We start from the raw sequence: 17,646 nt of genomic DNA, 5'->3' as shown, positions 1-17,646 counted from the left end.
CCCTGGTGTTAATTCAGTGATTGACTGGGATTTGGACCCAGGATCCTAGGATCCCAAGCCAGCACCCTAACCGCTAAGCCAACACCAACTACATATATATATATACACGTTTGTTTTTTTTTTTTTGTTTTTTTTTTGTTTTTTTTACGTCTGTCCACCTGCTGTTTTCACCCCTCTTTGTCTGTCTGTTTATCTGTTTGCTTGCCTGTGAGCAAGATATCGCAAAAGGTTATTGAGAGGTTCGGACGGAACATGGTGGACAGGTTGGGAGTGTGACAAGGATGAATTGATTCGATTTTGGTGAAGATCCGGATCCAGATCCGGCCGATCGGTGGGATACAAAATGTAAACTGTTCAGCCGGGCGGATATGTGCACTCTACAGAATGCTATTCCAGCTTCTCAGGAATCTCGGGCATTATTCCCAATGGTGGCTTGTTGCTCCCTTTGTCTCGCATCGTGCGAGGGTTGGAGTTATGGTGAGGACAAGCGCGCTTGTAAGATCCTCTTAAATGATCTTGGTAGGTATTATTCTGCTCATCACCACGTGGGATCACGATGAACCCGAATCTCATCCTGATGGTGTTAATATTAGCTCGAGGTGCTTTTAAATTCATCCTCACTTGTGCTGTAGAGTCAAGAACAACTCGAGATCAACGACATTTGTCTTGCTTTCATGACTCCATGTCGGTGTCATGTGTGGTGTAAAGAGGTGACTAGTGGTACGTTTCTGACCTGATCATTTGAGGAATAAAAGGCAATTGAGGTTTGCTGTTTATTTTGTTAAACACGACGCAAAATGTCCAGAGACATTTAACCCTAACCCTAATCCTAACAAACCTATCCCTAACCTTAAACGTAACCTTTTTTTTGTATACAACATCGAGGCTCGTGTAAGAGCTAACATTAATCACACACAAAAAAAGCGGACACACAAAACATACAATAAAGGGAGCGGGAGACAAGATGGGGAGAGAGAGGGAAGCACACAAGTACAACAACAGAGAACAGAGACATCGGGGGATCTGTGGGAGGGAGAGGGCTTGGGGGCAGGAGGCATGAGAATTGGTGGGGGAAAGGGGTTGGGGTGGGAGAGGTATAAAACCCTAACCATACCCCTAACCCTAAAACGAATCAAAATGTCCAGAGACATTTAACCCTAACCCTAATCCTAACAAACCTATCCCTAACCTTAAACGTAACCTTTTTTTTTGTATACAACATCGAGGCTCGTGTAAGAGCTAACATTAATCACACACAAAAAAAGCGGACACACAAAACATACAATAAAGGGAGCGGGAGACAAGATGGGGAGAGAGAGGGAAGCACACAAGTACAACAACAGAGAACAGAGACATCGGGGGATCTGTGGGAGGAAGAGGGCTTGGGGGCAGAAGGCATGAGAAGTGGGGGGGGCGGGGGGGGTTTGGGGTGGGAGAAGTATAAAACCCTAACCATACCCCTAACGCTAAAACGAATCAAAATGTCCAGAGACATCGAACCCTAACCTTAAACCTAATCCTACCTAACCCTAACCTTAACCTTAAGCCTAACCCTAACCCTAACACTAACACTAACCTTAAACCTAATCCTACCTAATCCTAACCCTAGCCCCAACCCTAACCCTAACCCCAACCCTAACCCTAGCCCTAACCCTAACCTTAAACCTAATCCTACCTAATCCTAACCCTAGCCCCAACCCTAACCCCAACCCTAACCCTAACCCTAACCCCAACCCTAACCCTAACCCTAACCCTAACCCTAACCCTAACTCTAACCCTAACCTTAAACTTAACCCTAACACGAAGCAAAATGTCCAGAGACATCTAACCCGAACCCAAACCCTAACCCGAAAAACTCTTCTTTCAAAATAAACAATAATCTTCTGGTTAATTGCAGCCTGCTGATCTATCCGATGTTATCCTTGCCAGTTACACCTTCTCACAACCTGTAGCGATATGTGTTGCTTGTATATCATGGATATTTTGCGTAATGGCATATCCTTAACAAATTAACGGAGGCTCATGGTGACTTGGAGTATCAGGTCGTGTTTAAACGGATCATCATTTTTGCATTACCGGAACCATGGATGTTTCACTTTGCCTGTGAGTGGTGTATTTGTTCGGCAACATTGTGCTGCGATGTCAGTGAATATACCAGCAGGTCCATCAGGTGGATTTGGTAATAATAGAAACATCTTCAGGTTTGCTCGTTTTACGTAGTCAGTCGGTACATAGAAGCTTTCAGGGCAATGCCTAAAGGAAGGATCATTCAGTCTCTTCCTTTATCATCTATAGGTATACCTGTGTGTGTGATGTGCGCTGTTCTAGATTATTCCAGAAAACAAAATCCCGTGCAGTTAATTTTTGGTCTATTCCGAGTTGCCGCACCTACACACCTGTATTACTGATCTAAATACTGTCACGAGCTCCGGGGTTGATGGAAGGGCCTATCCAGCAGAGCCCAAGTTGTCCCAATGACCACCTTTGTTGCAAATCGAGCGGTTTTTCCATGTTGCGTTTCCAAATGCTAAATGTACACGGCCATTGATGTGCAGAAGTGAATATAAGATCGGAATGTTTGGAGACAGATCACTTATACAATAATTAAACTTGTCCTTTAGTTCCTACAAGTTCGACAACAACAGCAAACTGTCACAATAGCAAGCCACTGGTGGGAATGTGGGTGGGGCGGGGGAGATGCAGGTGAGCTACTCGTGAAGGCGGAGAAGTTGCAGGTGAGCCACTTGTGAAGGCAGAGGAGTTGCAGGTGAGCCACTCCTGAAGGTGGAGGAGTTGCAGGTGAGCCACTACTGAAGGCGGAGGAGTTGTGGGTGAGCCACACGTGAGGGCGGAGGAGTTGCGGGTGAGCCACTCGTGAAGGCGGAGGAGAAGCAGGTGAGCCACTCATGAAGGCAGATGAGTGCAGGTGGGCCACTCATGAAGGCAGAGGAGTTGCAGGTGGGCCACTCGTGAAGGCGGAGGTGTTGCAGGTGAGCCACTCCTGAAGGTGGAGGAGTTGCAGGTGAGCCACTCCTGAAGGCAGAGGAGATGCAGACGGGCCACTCCTGAAGGTGGAGGAGATGCAGACGGGCCACTCCTGAAGGTGGAGGAGTTGCAGGTGAGCCACTCCTGAAGGCAGAGGAGTTGCAGGTGAGCCACTCCTGAAGGCGGAGGAGTTGCAGGTGAGCCACTCCTGAAGGCGGAGGAGATGCAGGTGAGCCACTCCTAAAGGCGGAGGAGTTGCAGCTGAGCCACCCGTGAAGGCAGAGGAGTTACATACAGCTGGGCTACTCGTGAAGGCGGAGGAGTTGCAGGTGAGCCACTCCTGAAGGCGGAGGAGTTGTGGGTGAGCCACTCGTGAATGCGGAGGAGTTGCAGGTGAGCCACTCGTGAAGGCGGAGGAGTTGTTGGTGAGCCACTTGTGAAGGCGGAGGTGTTGCAGGTGAGCCACTCGTGAAGGTGGAGGAGTTGCAGGTGAGCCACTCGTGAAGGCGGAGGAGTTGCAGGTGAGCCACTCGTGAAGGTGGAGGAGTTGCAGGTGAGCCACTCGTGAAGGCGGAGGAGTTGCAGGTGGGCCACTCCTGAAGGTGGAGGATTTGCAGGTGAGTCACTCCTGAAGGCGGAGGAGATGCAGGTGAGCCACTCGTGAAGGCGGAGGAGTTGCAGGGGAGCCACTCGTGAAGGCGGAGGAGTTGCAGGTGAGCCACTCCTGAAGGCGGAGGAGTTGCAGGTGGGCCACTCGTGAAGGCGGAGGAGTTACAGGTGGGCCATTCGTGAAGGCGGAGGAGTTACAGGTGGGCCACTCCTGAAGGTGGAGGAGTTGCAGGTGGGCCACTCCTGAAGGCGGAGGAGTTGCAGGTGGGCCACTTGTGGAGAGAGGGGATCCTCGATGAGACACCCATAGAGAATGGGGATCGTGTGTGTCGCTTGCACATAAGGGCATCCACTGGCTCGGTCAGTTATTCCTGGTTCCAATAAGTCTGCGTTTACCATTGCGAGCAGGTAAGGGTGAAAGGATTCATGAATGTTTGTTGTGGCGATTTAATATTATTATTAAGAGCAATTTCATTGCTTTACAGGAGTACATGTCCTACAGCCATACCGGTCGAATCATTCCTGCCATCTGGTTCCGCTATGACGTGAGCCCCATTACGGTGAAGCACAAAGAGAGACGGCAGCCATTGTACCACTTCATAACAACCGTAAGCTACCAACTTTGTCTGCCATCAATCATCGTCATTCCCAAACTGCAATTGCTCCTTACCATCATTCCTTACCTGCTATTGTACCTTTTACACTATTAATCTCACCAATTTAGCTCACCCGTTCACCTAATCTCCTGCCTTTTGAAGGATATAAGGATAGACGAAGAAACCAAGATGGAGACTATTCGATTTAATTAATTACTTTCTTACATCTAAGACCTCAGGAGTTGCAAGCCCACACTCACTTCACCTACCTTATTCACCAACTTGCCTTTTGCCAGGGACTAAGGGTACGGCGCAGTCAGTGGACGGAGACATGTAACGACAACTTTGTTCTCTTTCGACCCACGGAGGAGCTTGTACATAAATCACATGCAGGACAAGGACATTTCTGCCAGATGGCTTGGGCCAAGTTGGTTGGAGAGAACAGATAGCCGAAGAGGTGGGAGGGATTGCCATCACTACCACCCTCACCCACTCCCTGGCTTTCCCTATTGTTGAGTTTTATAGCTTCCGACAGCAGATTATGCCTCATGTGATAACCCCGGTTCTAACATATGGTGCGACCTTGCTGCAATGACACTAACACGGCCTGCTTACGTCATAGCATGCTGGCCTTCCTTCTTAACTCATACTCCCATCTGACAGAGGGTTCCACCACTCTTTCGAGGTTGATGAGGAACATCATTTGTCCACTTCACCTCTCCAAACAACCCATTCCTGTTTTGGGTCATCGTACGCTACGTGTTTGTGAAAATGGTCTTTGGTAGTCAGTTCCAGATGCTTCGAGAATGTTCTTTGGTTATATTGTGCTCAGTTGGGAATTTGAAGCAGAATGAGGCTATCCCATGGTTTCTTCAGGCATTTTTCTACACCGCAGTTTCTTTTTGAGGACTCTTCTCAGGGTTTAAACATTTCCTCCCACAATTGTTTGTCTGTCTGTCTGTCTTTCCCTCTGTCTGTCTGTCTGTCTGTCAGCAGGATATCTCAAAAACGTTATGGACGGCTTCGGACGAAATTTGGTGGACAGGTTGAGTGTGTGACCAGGACGAATTGATTCGATTTTGATGAAGATCCGGATCCAGATCTGGCCTATCAGTGGTATACGAAATGTAATCTGTTCAACCTGGTGGAGGTATGCGCTCTACCGAGTGCCGCTCTAGTTGTTTTAATGTTTATTTCTACTTGTTTCAAGTATTGCATCAATTCCAACAGATATGAGGATCTTTTTTCAGCTTCTATCACATATTCATTTTTGATGTACATCCTTATACCTTTGAAAAGGATGAGGAATACCTTGACATTTGGTTTCCTCTGCTCTATTCAAATTGGTGATTGGCAGAAGCTCAATAGCAAAATACCTTTTTTGTCATCACTTTTTCCCCATTGGTAAATAGATGTGCGCGATCATTGGCGGTACCTTCACTGTTGCCGGGGTCATAGACTCGCTGGTGTTCACGGCATCCGAGGCCTGGCGGAAGATGCAGCTTGGCAAGGTGGAGTGAAGATTAGAACTCCATCTCCAGGACCCTACTCTCCCCACCTACCGGGCCACTATCGTCACCAAGTCACCTGCAATAAGAGCTTCCTCGGTGACTGTCGGAGCGGCCACCGCCCGCGTTGCTGACCCCATGGCCTGTGTTGTGCGACCGGAAGTGTAGATCCAGGGAGATAGAGGGATTTGCCTCGATCCACGTCTGTGGAACCTCGAGTCGTTGCTAATGTCCTTTCCCAACGCGCAGTGATTTGTTTGTTTTGATTTTGATGTTTTTTTTCTTTCCTCGACTTTTTGTTTTGATTTTTCTTCAGCAGGTGGGTCGGGGTTGTGCTTTGTACCCTGCACTGGGTGCTGTTGTTATTCAATTAATTTAGGATCTTATTCAGGAGGTTTCTTTTTAGGATCAATTTTCATGAACGCTTTAATGTAGAGCAGTTTCTGGTTGTTCAAAACTGCTTTTTACTGGAGTAAAACAATCGACAAATTTGCTGTGAAAGTTTTATTTTTCCTTCTCTCTGATAAGCACATTTCACCATTAAAAGCAAGGTGGGTTACTGTGCTTAAAGTGTCGATGTAATTTCCCTCCCCTATTAAATATTTAGATATTGATAAGGTTGTTAATGAGCTAGCTGGATGTTTATCAATTGTTTTACTGTTTTATCAACAGTTGCAGCAATTATTGAAAACCTGAAGATTAGATTCCAAATCCCTTAATACTGTTCCTTCTGCTGGATTTGAACCCACATCCTTGAGGATCCTTGTCAAGAGTCCACACCCACAACCTCTAGGATCCTTGTTCAGTCTCCACACCCACAACCTCTAGGATCCTTGTTCAGTCTCCACACCCACAACCTCTAGGATCCTTGTTCAGTCTCCACACCCACAACCTCTAGGATCCTTGTTCAGTCTCCACACCCACAACCTCTAGGATCCTTGTTCAGTCTCCACACCCACAACCTCTAGGATCCTTGTTCAGTCTCCACACCCACAACCTCTAGGATCCTTGTTCAGTCTCCACACCCACAACCTCTAGGATCCTTGTTCAGTCTCCACACCCACAACCTCTAGGATCCTTGTTCAGTCTCCACACCCACAACCTCTAGGATCCTTGTTCAGTCTCCACACCCACAACCTCTAGGATCCTTGTTCAGTCTCCACACCCACAACCTCTAGGATCCTTGTTCAGTCTCCACACCCACAACCTCTAGGATCCTTGTTCAGTCTCCACACCCACAACCTCTAGGATCCTTGTTCAGTCTCCACACCCACAACCTCTAGGATCCTTGTTCAGTCTCCACACCCACAACCTCTAGGATCCTTGTTCAGTCTCCACACCCACAACCTCTAGGATCCTTGTTCAGTCTCCACACCCACAACCTCTAGGATCCTTGTTCAGTGTCCTCATCCACAACCTCTAGGATCCTTGTTCAGTCTCCACACCCACAACCTCTAGGATCCTTGTTCAGTCTCCACACCCACAACCTCGAGGATCCCAGTCCAGTGTCCTCACCCACAATCTCTAGGCTCCTAGTCCAGTGTCCTCATCCACAACCTCGAGGATCCCTGTCCAGTGTCCTCACCCACAACCTCTAGGCTCCTAGTCCAGTGTCCTCATCCACAACCTCGAGGATCCCAGTCCAGTGTCCTCACCCACAACCTCTAGGCTCCTAGTCCAGTTGCCTCATCCACAACCTCGAGGATCCCAGTCCAGTGTCCTCACCCACAACCTCTAGGCTCCTAGTCCAGTGTCCTCATCCACAACCTCGAGGATCCCTGTCCAGTGTCCTCACCCACAACCTCTAGGCTCCTAGTCCAGTGTCCTCACCCACAATCTCGAGGATCCTAGTCGTGTCTTCACCTACTACCTCTAGGATCCCAGTCCAGTTTTCTCACCCACTACCTCTATGATCCCCGTCCAGTGTCCTCACCCACTACCTCTATGATCCCCGTCCAGTGTCCTCACCCACTACCTCTATGATCCCAGTCCAGTGTCCTCACCCACTACCTCTAGGATCCCCGTCCAGTGTCCTCACCCACTACCTCTAGGATCCCAGTCCAGTGCCCTCACCCACTACCTCTAGGATCCCAGTCCAGTGTCCTCACCCACTACCTCTAGGATCCCCGTCCAGTGTCCTCACCCACTACCTCTAGGATCCCAGTCCAGTGTCCTCACCCACTACCTCTAGGATCCCAGTCCAGTGTCCACACCAGTAGCCCGCACTATATTCAAAGAACTGCCAGTCTGTGAGCAATATTTGTTGATGATATTACACCCTAATGTATTTCAAAGTTCTGGTTTTATTCCAATAGGATTTTGTGTTTTATTTTAAGATGCTTTTCTTTTTTAGAATTTTAAAAATCATAATTGCAGATGCATTTTGAAGAAAAGCAATATTTAAAGCATATAGCAATGATTAATTAATTTACTTTCTCATTATCAGAGCCCCGTTACCCCACGAGGCAGTTATGGCATATAGGTGAAGACCTCACAGAGTGTCCATAATATGCTCATGTCAGAATGACATTGTTGAGAAGTATGCACATTAACAAAAAAATTCCTTAGAAATGCCACAAACTTCGTGTTTCCTTTTAGAATACCATGCCATAGAAAGGCCATACCACGATTACTTAAAATTACAGTGCTGCCGATTTCAGTAAATCAGCAAAACCAATCCATGTTACGTTTCAGTTTGATTTGTGTTTACATAATGCAGTGGCCTCTTTTGCTTCCTCCTCTTACTCTACCCCTTCTTCTTCTTCATCATCACTGTTACTACTATTGATTGTCAGCATTGTGTGCCAGCACTACTTTTTACATGAAGCCAGTGTTGAATACAGGAATCTTCCTCCTCTTCCTTGTCCCATTCTTCTTCTTCTTCATCATCACTTGTTACTATTGATTGTTTGTCAGCATTGTGTGCCAGCACTGCTTTTTACATGAAGCCAGTGTTGAATACAGGAATCTTCCTCTTCCTCTTCTTCTTCTTCTTCTTCATCATCACTTGTTATTACTATTGATTGTCAGCATTGTGTGCCAGCACTGCTTTTTACATGAAGCCAGTGTTGAATACAGGAATCTTCCTCCTCTTCTCCTTCCGCTTCTTCTTCTTCTTCTTTATCACTTGTTACTATTGAATGTCAGCATTGTGTGCCAGCACTGCTTTTTACATGAAGCCAGTGTTGAATAAAGGAATTTATCAAAATTACGTTTTTGAAGTGGGATTTGGAAGAGATCTCTGCTGGAGAAAATATACCACCTAGGGGCCTGTACTCCAACCCCAGGTGGCGAAGATTTGGCTCCAAAGGTGAGCCGCGGGGCATCCTGGTGGAAAGAAAAGCCACCCGAGGCACCTTTGGCACTCCGACCTCAAACGGTCAAACGAACAGAGTCGGGACGGAGTCGTGGGCCTGGGAGCGGGGTAGTCTGGAGGAAGAGCCTGCGGCATATGAGGGGATGTCGTTCTATGGCTGCCCGCACAGACGTCAGTGTTGCCGGTTTGTTCACCGCAGGTTGGTTGAGCGGACTCCCACGCGCAGGGCTCGCCTCTCCCTCTCCCGCAGCCCTCGAGCCGCCCGTTACCGAGACCACGTGGTCGTCTGGCCCCTCTGATAAGGCGGTTGCTCAGGGACCGAGCGGACAGCTGTTGGCTCTGTTGTTGCTGAACCATGCAAAGTGTGCTAACCACAGCCGACGCCAACATACGTTAAATATTACTGAGTGTAACAATCCAACCACAATGGCTCGACCTGAGCATTTTATAACCATCACACCCTCGTTCGACAATCCCATTTTTACTTCTGCCGAAAGGTTAGCTCACAATTTACGAGAACACCTTCATTGCGACTGCCTCCACCGGCAAGCCGTGCCGTGACCAAGGCTCGCTCTCCTAATGTAGGCTACACTTGCGAGCTATTGGGGTCGATCCCAGCTGCACTTGCATTTGGAAATGCAACAAGATTTATTCATTCCCTGGAAGACCCATGAACTCTCGGTTCCAAAGTCAAATCCCTGGCAGTTTACTGTAGACGTGTCTGCAAGTTGTGGAAACCGTTTTCCCACTTCAGTGACAGATTTGTCGGTAAAGTATCGTGAGTTTGGCAGTTTTTGAATCGACGCAAAATGCTCGAGTGGTTCTTGCAATGTCCTCAGGATTCCTTGTTGCTGTGGAATGTTGTTCCGCGCAAGTCCCGTTCCTTGCCGCAGGACTTCAGGTTGAACCCTTTATTTTCCCTTCGAATTATTGGCACCGTGTCCGAGGTTCATGGAGAATCATGGTATCACATACATGATGAGGTCAACACTGTACTTTTACATGAATTGCAAGGACCTTGGGAGACGACGACTAAATCGACATGGTATGTATGGGATTTCGTGCCTGGAATTCCATCAATCCATCATCAATTCCATCATCATGTCCTCAGAGTGGAGCACATATCGGGCCAACTTGCTCAAAACAAAGACACTGGCATGTTCCTTGATTATAGTGTGATTACCTGCCCAGATGAGGCCAGGTAACAATGTGGGTTGGATGTTTACCTTAATCAGCAAATAACTGGGTTGTTTGTGGCTCAACATCCCACAGAGCTGCTCGTGTTACAACATAAACAGTGTCTATGGAAAGTCTACACCCCCTTTTCAAAAATTTCACCTTTTCTAACCTTATAGCTTTGAATTAAATTACATTAAATCAGACTTTATCCACCTTTAGTTCCACATAACCCACAACTTTCAAGTGAAAAACAAATTCTACAAATTTCAGAAAGCTAATTAAAAATACAAAACTAGAATATCTTGGTTGGATAAGTGTCCACCCCCTTGAGTTAATACTTGGTGGAAGCACCTTTGACAGCAATCACAGCTGGGAGTCTGTTGGGATAGGTCTCTACCAACTTTGCACACCTTGATTGGGCAATATTTGTTCATTCTTCTGTACAAAACTGTTCAAGCTCAGTGAAGTTGCGTGAGGACCGTTGATGGACAACAATCTTCGAGTCATGCCACATATTTTCGATTGGATTTAGGTCGGAGATCTGACTGGGCCACTCAAGGACATTTATCTTTTTGTTCCTTAGCCATTCCAGTGTATCTTTGGCTGTGTGCTTCGGGTTGTTGTCATGGTGAAAGGTGAACTTCCGTCCCAATTTCAGCTTTCTTGCAGATGGCAGCAGGTTTTCCTCCAGGATTTTTCTGTATTTTGCTCCATCCATTTTCCCTCCAATCCTGACCACAGTCCCTGCTGATGAGAAACTTCCCCATAACATGATGCTGCCACCACCATGCTTCACAGTAGGGATGGTGTTCTTTGGGTGATGTGCTGTGATGGGTTTGTGCCAAACGTAACGTTTTGCATTTCGGCCAAAAGGTTCCATCTTGGTTTCGTCAGACCACAAAGCTTTTTGCCACATGGCTTCAGAATCTCTGTAGTGTTTTTTTTGCAAACCTCAAATGGGACTCAAAGTTGGCTTTTTTGAGTAATGGCTTCCTTCTTGCCACCCTACTGTACAAGCCAGACTTGTGGAGTGTTTGGTATATTGTTGTCACCTGCACACAGTGACCAGTCTTTGCCATAAAGGCCTGTAGCTCTTTCAAACTTCCTCTTGGTGGCCTCTCTGATCAATCTCCTCCTTGCTTTGTTATCCATTTTGGAGGGATGGCCTGATCTCGGCAGCGTCTTGGTGGTACCATATGCCTGCCACTTCTTAATGATTGTCTTGCCTGTGCTCCAAGGGATATTCTTGGGTTAAATGCCAGGGACATAGAAAAGGCCTCTTTGTATATGGTATGTGCCATGTGGCAAAGTATAGAAAAGAAGGGACATTCAAAAAATCTCATGTGTATGCTGGACTACCCTTGTGTTCTTAGGAGGAACCAAGTAATGCTCTAGAAAAGTTCACATAAAGAGGCGCCCCACATCTGGCAAATAAAATACATTAACTTCTTCATGCAGGTGTATGAGTCAAATTAGCGCCCCTTTATATGAACTTATCTAGAGCAATCGTGCAATCTTGTGAAGGCAACGATGAAATTGATGAAGACGGCCAACCCTCTTAAGACCACAAACCAATTCGCTGTCCCATTAAACCTGGTACAATGATCTAGTGATTTGGGGCACAGTTTGCCATCTCGGAGAACATTGAATCAAACCGTACTTCGGCGCAGGCTAAAGTTGAACCCACAGGTTCCTTCGAGCAAGTTCTTAAAATTTCGTGATCATTCTGCATCGGATTATTTTATAAACCCGGATGATGTGTGACGTGGTGTTATAGAAAACCTCCTCCAGGTACGTTCCTAATATTTACCTCCCCTTGTCCATGCCCATCTCCGATTCCCTTCCTCCCCCTTTTGTCCCAAACTCCTTCCCAGTTCTTCCAGTTTTCTTACCAAAATGTGACATTTTTAACTTCGCCACTGAAGGTGGACGAAGATTGTTTTCACCTCTGTTTGTCTGTCTGTTTTTCTTTGAGCAAGATATCTCAAAAGGTATGGATGGATTCGGATGAAACTTGCTGGATAGGTTAGGTGTGGGACAAGGACGAATTGATTCGATTTTGGTGAAGATCCGAATCCGGATTCGGATCAGAGGATTTGTTAAGTGATTCTTCACCATTGGGAGATGGGGCCAAAAATGATATATAGCACGATATCTTAACAAGTTGTGGACGGATTTGGACGAAACTTGGTGGACATGTTGGGTGTCTGACAACGACGATTCGCTTCGATTTTGGTGAAGATCTGAATATGGATTCGGATATGGGAATTATTTAATTTTTTAAGTGATTCTTCACCATTGGGGATATAGGGCCAAAAACGATACATAGCGGGATATCTCAAAAAGTTGTGGACAGGTTTTGATAAAACTTGGTGGGTAGTCGGCTTACAAAGCAGTTGATATGGAAGGTCTTATTTGGGAAGCAATAGGAAGTCGCTTGTTATTGGAACACACCCTTTATTTGACCAGACAGACAGACGCCACCAGTGACGCCATCTTGTGAGCTTTCTTTCCACAAGGCTTCCGTCCCATCCTCCCCTCCCCCACACGAGATGCCATGACACACGAGGTTTGTCTATGCTCCATTATTTTATTTAAAAATTCCGAGCATCAAGCGCGGGAAGGAAGCAGGAAGGAAGCAAAATGTACCATTTTTAAAGTCCGGTATTCCGAGGCCAGGATTCTAACCGGCGACGTCCCAGGTTCATCACGGATGCTCCAACCACCAAGTCTGTAAATGACTGACATTGACCTTTTATGAGTAAAACCTTTTACGAAACAGAAACCCAAACTGCTGCCAATAAATGAGAAAAATAATTGAAAAGCGGTATTTCGATTCCTTAATGGGGATTCATTGCACGCAAGCGGAAATGATGGGTAGTGAATTTGATGGGAATGGGATGGTCGTGTGATCTCATTTGGGCCTCCTGTGAATAAGGGGAACATTGCATTATCCAGGATACTAGTCCACTGAAGCTGTTTGTTAAAGATAAGCAAAGTAGGAAGAGGTTAACTAATGGATATAGATTGTAATTAACCCAGGCAAATTGTTTAGAAAATAAAAAAAAATCAGGTTTTAAAGTTTGCCACAATTTTCAAAGACAGGACAGGGAAGGATTGTCTTCGAGCTTACGAGAGAAAAGGTAAGCGCAAACTTGTGTTGTATCAAGCCTTTTCTGTTGTTGTTGTTGTTGTTGCCACTGAATTGAAAATATATAGAACGCTCATACTCCGTGAAAAGTGTAGCCGCCGTGTCGCCATCTTGGTTAGCATGACTCGACCGACTCGCTTCGCGGATCTCGTTTGTTTTGAACGTGTCCCAGATTTTAAAAGCGAAACAACTGTTAAAATGCCATTTTGTGCATATATGCATATATACAGACTTGGCATTTAATATGGAATTTTTTTTTTTCTTGACTTGGGTTTACTTTCTGAACTCAGTATATCAATCTGGTGAGTTTCTTTTACCCTTCGGTGATATCTTTGTTGAAAGAACCATGTCACTGATTGTCTTTCGCAGCAAGAAGTCAATAAAAGGATTATATCACAGGTGGCGTGACAAAATGTAAGGACAGGTACATTTGATGATTGGCTTCACAATCGGGTATATAAGGGTTGTTGCGTTCTGTATTAGTGGAAAACAACTGCTGCACGTCTACAAAAGTTATTGCCGCTTCCTCTGGAGATGGTCCGTCAACTTGACAATGCTGTTTGTCATGGAGTGGTGGCTTTACGAAATTCTGGCATGAAACAGCATGCTATTGCTCGGCAGTATGGCATCACTGAAGGTCAGGTGTCAAAGATCCTGAAAAGAAATGCTCAGAGGGTTGTCCCTACTCCAATACCGAGGCCAGGACGTCCACACAGAACCACAAGGAGAGATGATCGCCAGCTGCACCAGTTATTCTGCAATGGCCGTACCAAGTCAGCTAATAGGCTAAGGGCTGAGTGGCACAACTGACAAATTTGCCTGTATCCAGAAGGCTAGTCAACCAACGACTGGTTCAAGCAGGCTATCGTGCCAGGCGTCCCCTGAGAAAGCCACGCCTGACAAGACAACACAGCCAGCGCTGATTGCAGTGGGCCAGAGAGCACCGTCAATGGCAGCCAGGACACTGGAATCACGTGACCTTTAGTGACGAGTCTAGATTTCTGGTCTATCGTCAGGATGGCCGCGTCTGAGTGCGCAGACAAGTGCATGAAGCCCACAACGAAGATTGTATAGTGCCAAGAGTCCAAGCTGGAGGTGGTGGGGTGACCGTTTGGGCTGCTTTTCATGCAGGGGGCAAAACTGACCTGCTTGTTCTGAATGGAAACCTGAACCAGTTCAAGTACAGGGTCATTCTGGAAGAAACATTGCTTCCATTTGCTCGTGCAGCCTTTCGAGGAAACTTTGTCTTCCAAGATGACAATGCACAGCCTCATCGTGCTCGCATGATCCAACACTTTCTTGCTGACCGTGGTGTAGAGCATATGGAGTGGCCTGCCATGTCCCCGGATATGAATCCGATAGAGAACTTTTGGGCAGAATTAACGCATCAAATCGACAATTTGGACCAGCAGCCGACCTCTTTGCGTGAATTGCAGCAGGCTATTGTCACTGCATGGCAAGCGATTCCTGTCCAAGCCTTGGCAAATCTCGTGAACAGCATGCCTCGACGTGTACGTGTTCTCTGGAATGCTCGTGGGGGTTACACGAAGTACTGAACTGTAATTTTACTGTCCGTAATCCCAGTCATAATTTAACTTTTGTTTTTGTTGAAATTTTTTTTGGCTAATGTGCAAAATAAAGAGATACTTCTGGAAAACGTACAGAAGTTTAACACAGTACTGTCCGTGAATTGAGTTCGATATCAGTTTACATCACTTTCAAGGATCAATTTATTTGCTTCGAAATGTCAAATGTGGTTTTTGTTTCTTTTAAAGGTCACATTAACAAAATCTAGAATAATTTCAACATAATTCCAATGAACTTTTTTTTCTAAGTCATCTTGAAAAGTAAGTTCACCCCCACAAAAAAAATATTCCATATTAAATGCCAAGTCTGTATATACATATATATATATATACACACACACACACACACACACACACACACACACACACACACACACACACACACACACACACACACACACACACACACACACACACATATATATACGCACACCAGTTACTTGGATGATTATATACATGCTGCTGGAGTGAATATAGTGACAAAATCATGTGACATACAAAAACAAACATTACATGTACACACGTTGTACACACAGACATGTACATTCTCTCGGCTGTTCACTCTACCAACCATTTGGGCCTACTTAATAAAGTTGATTACATTTCATCACTTTAGTTTGCATTATTTTGATACGTAATAAAAGGACAGCTAAATTCATGTTTTCAATTTTGACCAAAAACAAATCATTGTGAAATAATTCGGACAGACTCTTCGCAAGTTTCATGAAAATGTCCCGAGGTCTTCACACTCCCAAATTAACAATATTTGTTCTCGATTTTTTTTGTGAAAAGGAAAGGCTAAAGGAAAGTGTTGTAGTAACTGTGATAGGTTTATTATTGAAAAACGATCGCACAAAAGGTGAAAAAACGCAATCGCTTTTCGCTCTGAATTACGTGCAAACGCATGACGGAAATTACCATCGCCCAGCATCGAGTGCCAACCAAGATGGCGCCCGGTAGCTACATCTCCACCTGTGTGGTGTGAATGGCAATGGTCATTCTATATATTTTCAGTTCAGTGGTCGTTACCTCCACCACCGGTTATGTTTTCACCTGTACAGTCACGTGAAAAAGTAAGTACACCCCATGTAAAGTTTTACCTTTTTCAACATATTTCAACATACAGCTATTTGATCTTCATTTCAACAATATTGAAAGATAAAGGTGATATAATATAACAAATATCATGAAACATTTACATTTTGTAGTCCATTGTATCATTTAAAAAAACATAAATGCAAATTTCGCATGTGGAAAAAGTAAGTACACCCTTGGCTCTAATAGGTGGTCTTGCCCCCTTTGGCAGAAACAACCTCAAGTAGGCGTTTCTTATAAATGTCTACCAGTCTCTGACATCGACTTGGAGAAATTTTTGCCCACTCCTCCATACAGAATTCTTTCAGCTGTGCGATGTTTGAGGGGTTTCTTGCATGCACAGCTCGTTTCAAATCCCCCCACAACATCTCGATGGGATTTAGATCCCGGCTTTGACTTGGCCATTCCAGAACCCTCCATTTCTTTCTTTTCAGCCATTCCTTGGTGGATTTGCTGGTATGTTTAGGGTCATTGTCATGTTGCAAGGTCCACCCTCGGTTGAGTTCAACTTTCCGACAGATGGCCTCACATTATCCTCAAGCACCATGTGGTGCAATGAAGAATTCATAGTGGATTCTATGATGTTGAGCTGCCCAGGCCCTGACGCAGCAAAGCTGCCCCAAACCATAATATTTCCACCACAACGCTTTACAGTTGGTATCAGGTCCTTGTGGTCAAATGCTGTCTTTGGTTTTCGCCAAACATGTCTTCTGGTACTGTGGCCAAATAGCTCTACCTTTGACTCATCTGTCCAGAGCACATTGTTCCAGAAGTGCTGGTCTTTGCCTCGGTGTTCATTGGCAAACTTTAGTCTTGCCCTGATGTTCTTTCTGGACAGCAAAGGTTTCCCCCTGGCACACCTCCCATGTCGATCAAATTTGTGCAGCCTCTTTCTAATGGTAGACTCGTGCACTTTGACATCAACACTGGCAAGAGCTACCTGTAGGTCCCGTGATGACATTCTGGGGTTCTTAGAGACTTCTTTCAGCATCTTGCGGTCTGCTCTCGGGCTGAACTTGCTGGGGCGGCCTGGCCTGAACAAGTTGGCAGTTGTTTGCAATCTTCTCCACTTGTAGATGATCTTCCGGACAGTCGAATTATTGACTTTAAATTGTTTGGAGATCTTTTAAAATCCCTTCCCAGACTCGAAGGCATCTATAGCCTTCTTTCTGAAGGCCTTAGAGAGAGAGCTCTTTTGATCTAGGCATGGTGATGCCGCACACTTCAACAACAAAGAGCAAACAAACTAAATGTCTGAGGTTTAAATAAGACAGGTTCCTCCAAGATCCTCTCGAACGATGTTCTAATCATTTGCACCTGAGCTGGTGCACCTGATTCTAATTTTAGGTATTTGAAGGAGTGATAAATGTTGGGGTGTACTTACTTTTTCCGCATGCGAAATTTGCATTCATGGTTATTCAAATTATACAATGGACTACAAAATCTAAATGTTTCATGATATTGCTTTATCTATCAATATTGTTGAAATGAAGATCAAATATTGAAGATCAAATGAAGATCAAATGAAGATCAATTTCAATTGTCACCATGCCAGTTGGCTGGGTGTGGGTACCTCTCTCACCAGCCATGGCTCCTCAGCAAAGGACTTCTGCGACTCACT

At 45.5% G+C, this 17,646-nt stretch overlaps 1 protein-coding gene across 1 annotated transcript in view; it reads left to right on the top strand.

Moving 5' to 3' along the window:
• Nucleotides 1–8,909, top strand: part of ERGIC1 (endoplasmic reticulum-golgi intermediate compartment 1) — an 81,919-nt gene extending 73,010 nt beyond the window's left edge. The window contains exons 9-12 of the mRNA XM_078773732.1: nucleotides 4,080–4,202; nucleotides 5,603–6,638; nucleotides 7,340–7,656; nucleotides 7,798–8,909. Coding sequence (XP_078629858.1) covers nucleotides 4,080–4,202; nucleotides 5,603–5,710 — 231 coding nt within the window. The 3' untranslated portion in view covers nucleotides 5,711–6,638; nucleotides 7,340–7,656; nucleotides 7,798–8,909. The remainder of the gene's footprint in view (nucleotides 1–4,079; nucleotides 4,203–5,602; nucleotides 6,639–7,339; nucleotides 7,657–7,797) is intronic.
• The last annotated feature ends 8,737 nt before the right edge of the window (nucleotides 8,910–17,646 follow it).

This window comes from Myxine glutinosa, chromosome 3 (assembly GCF_964187855.1).
Source record: "Myxine glutinosa chromosome 3, kmMyxGlut1.1, whole genome shotgun sequence".
NCBI lineage: Eukaryota > Metazoa > Chordata > Myxini > Myxiniformes > Myxinidae > Myxine > Myxine glutinosa.
The sequence above is the reverse complement of the archived record's forward strand: the minus strand, read 5'-3'. Positions and strand labels throughout refer to the sequence as shown.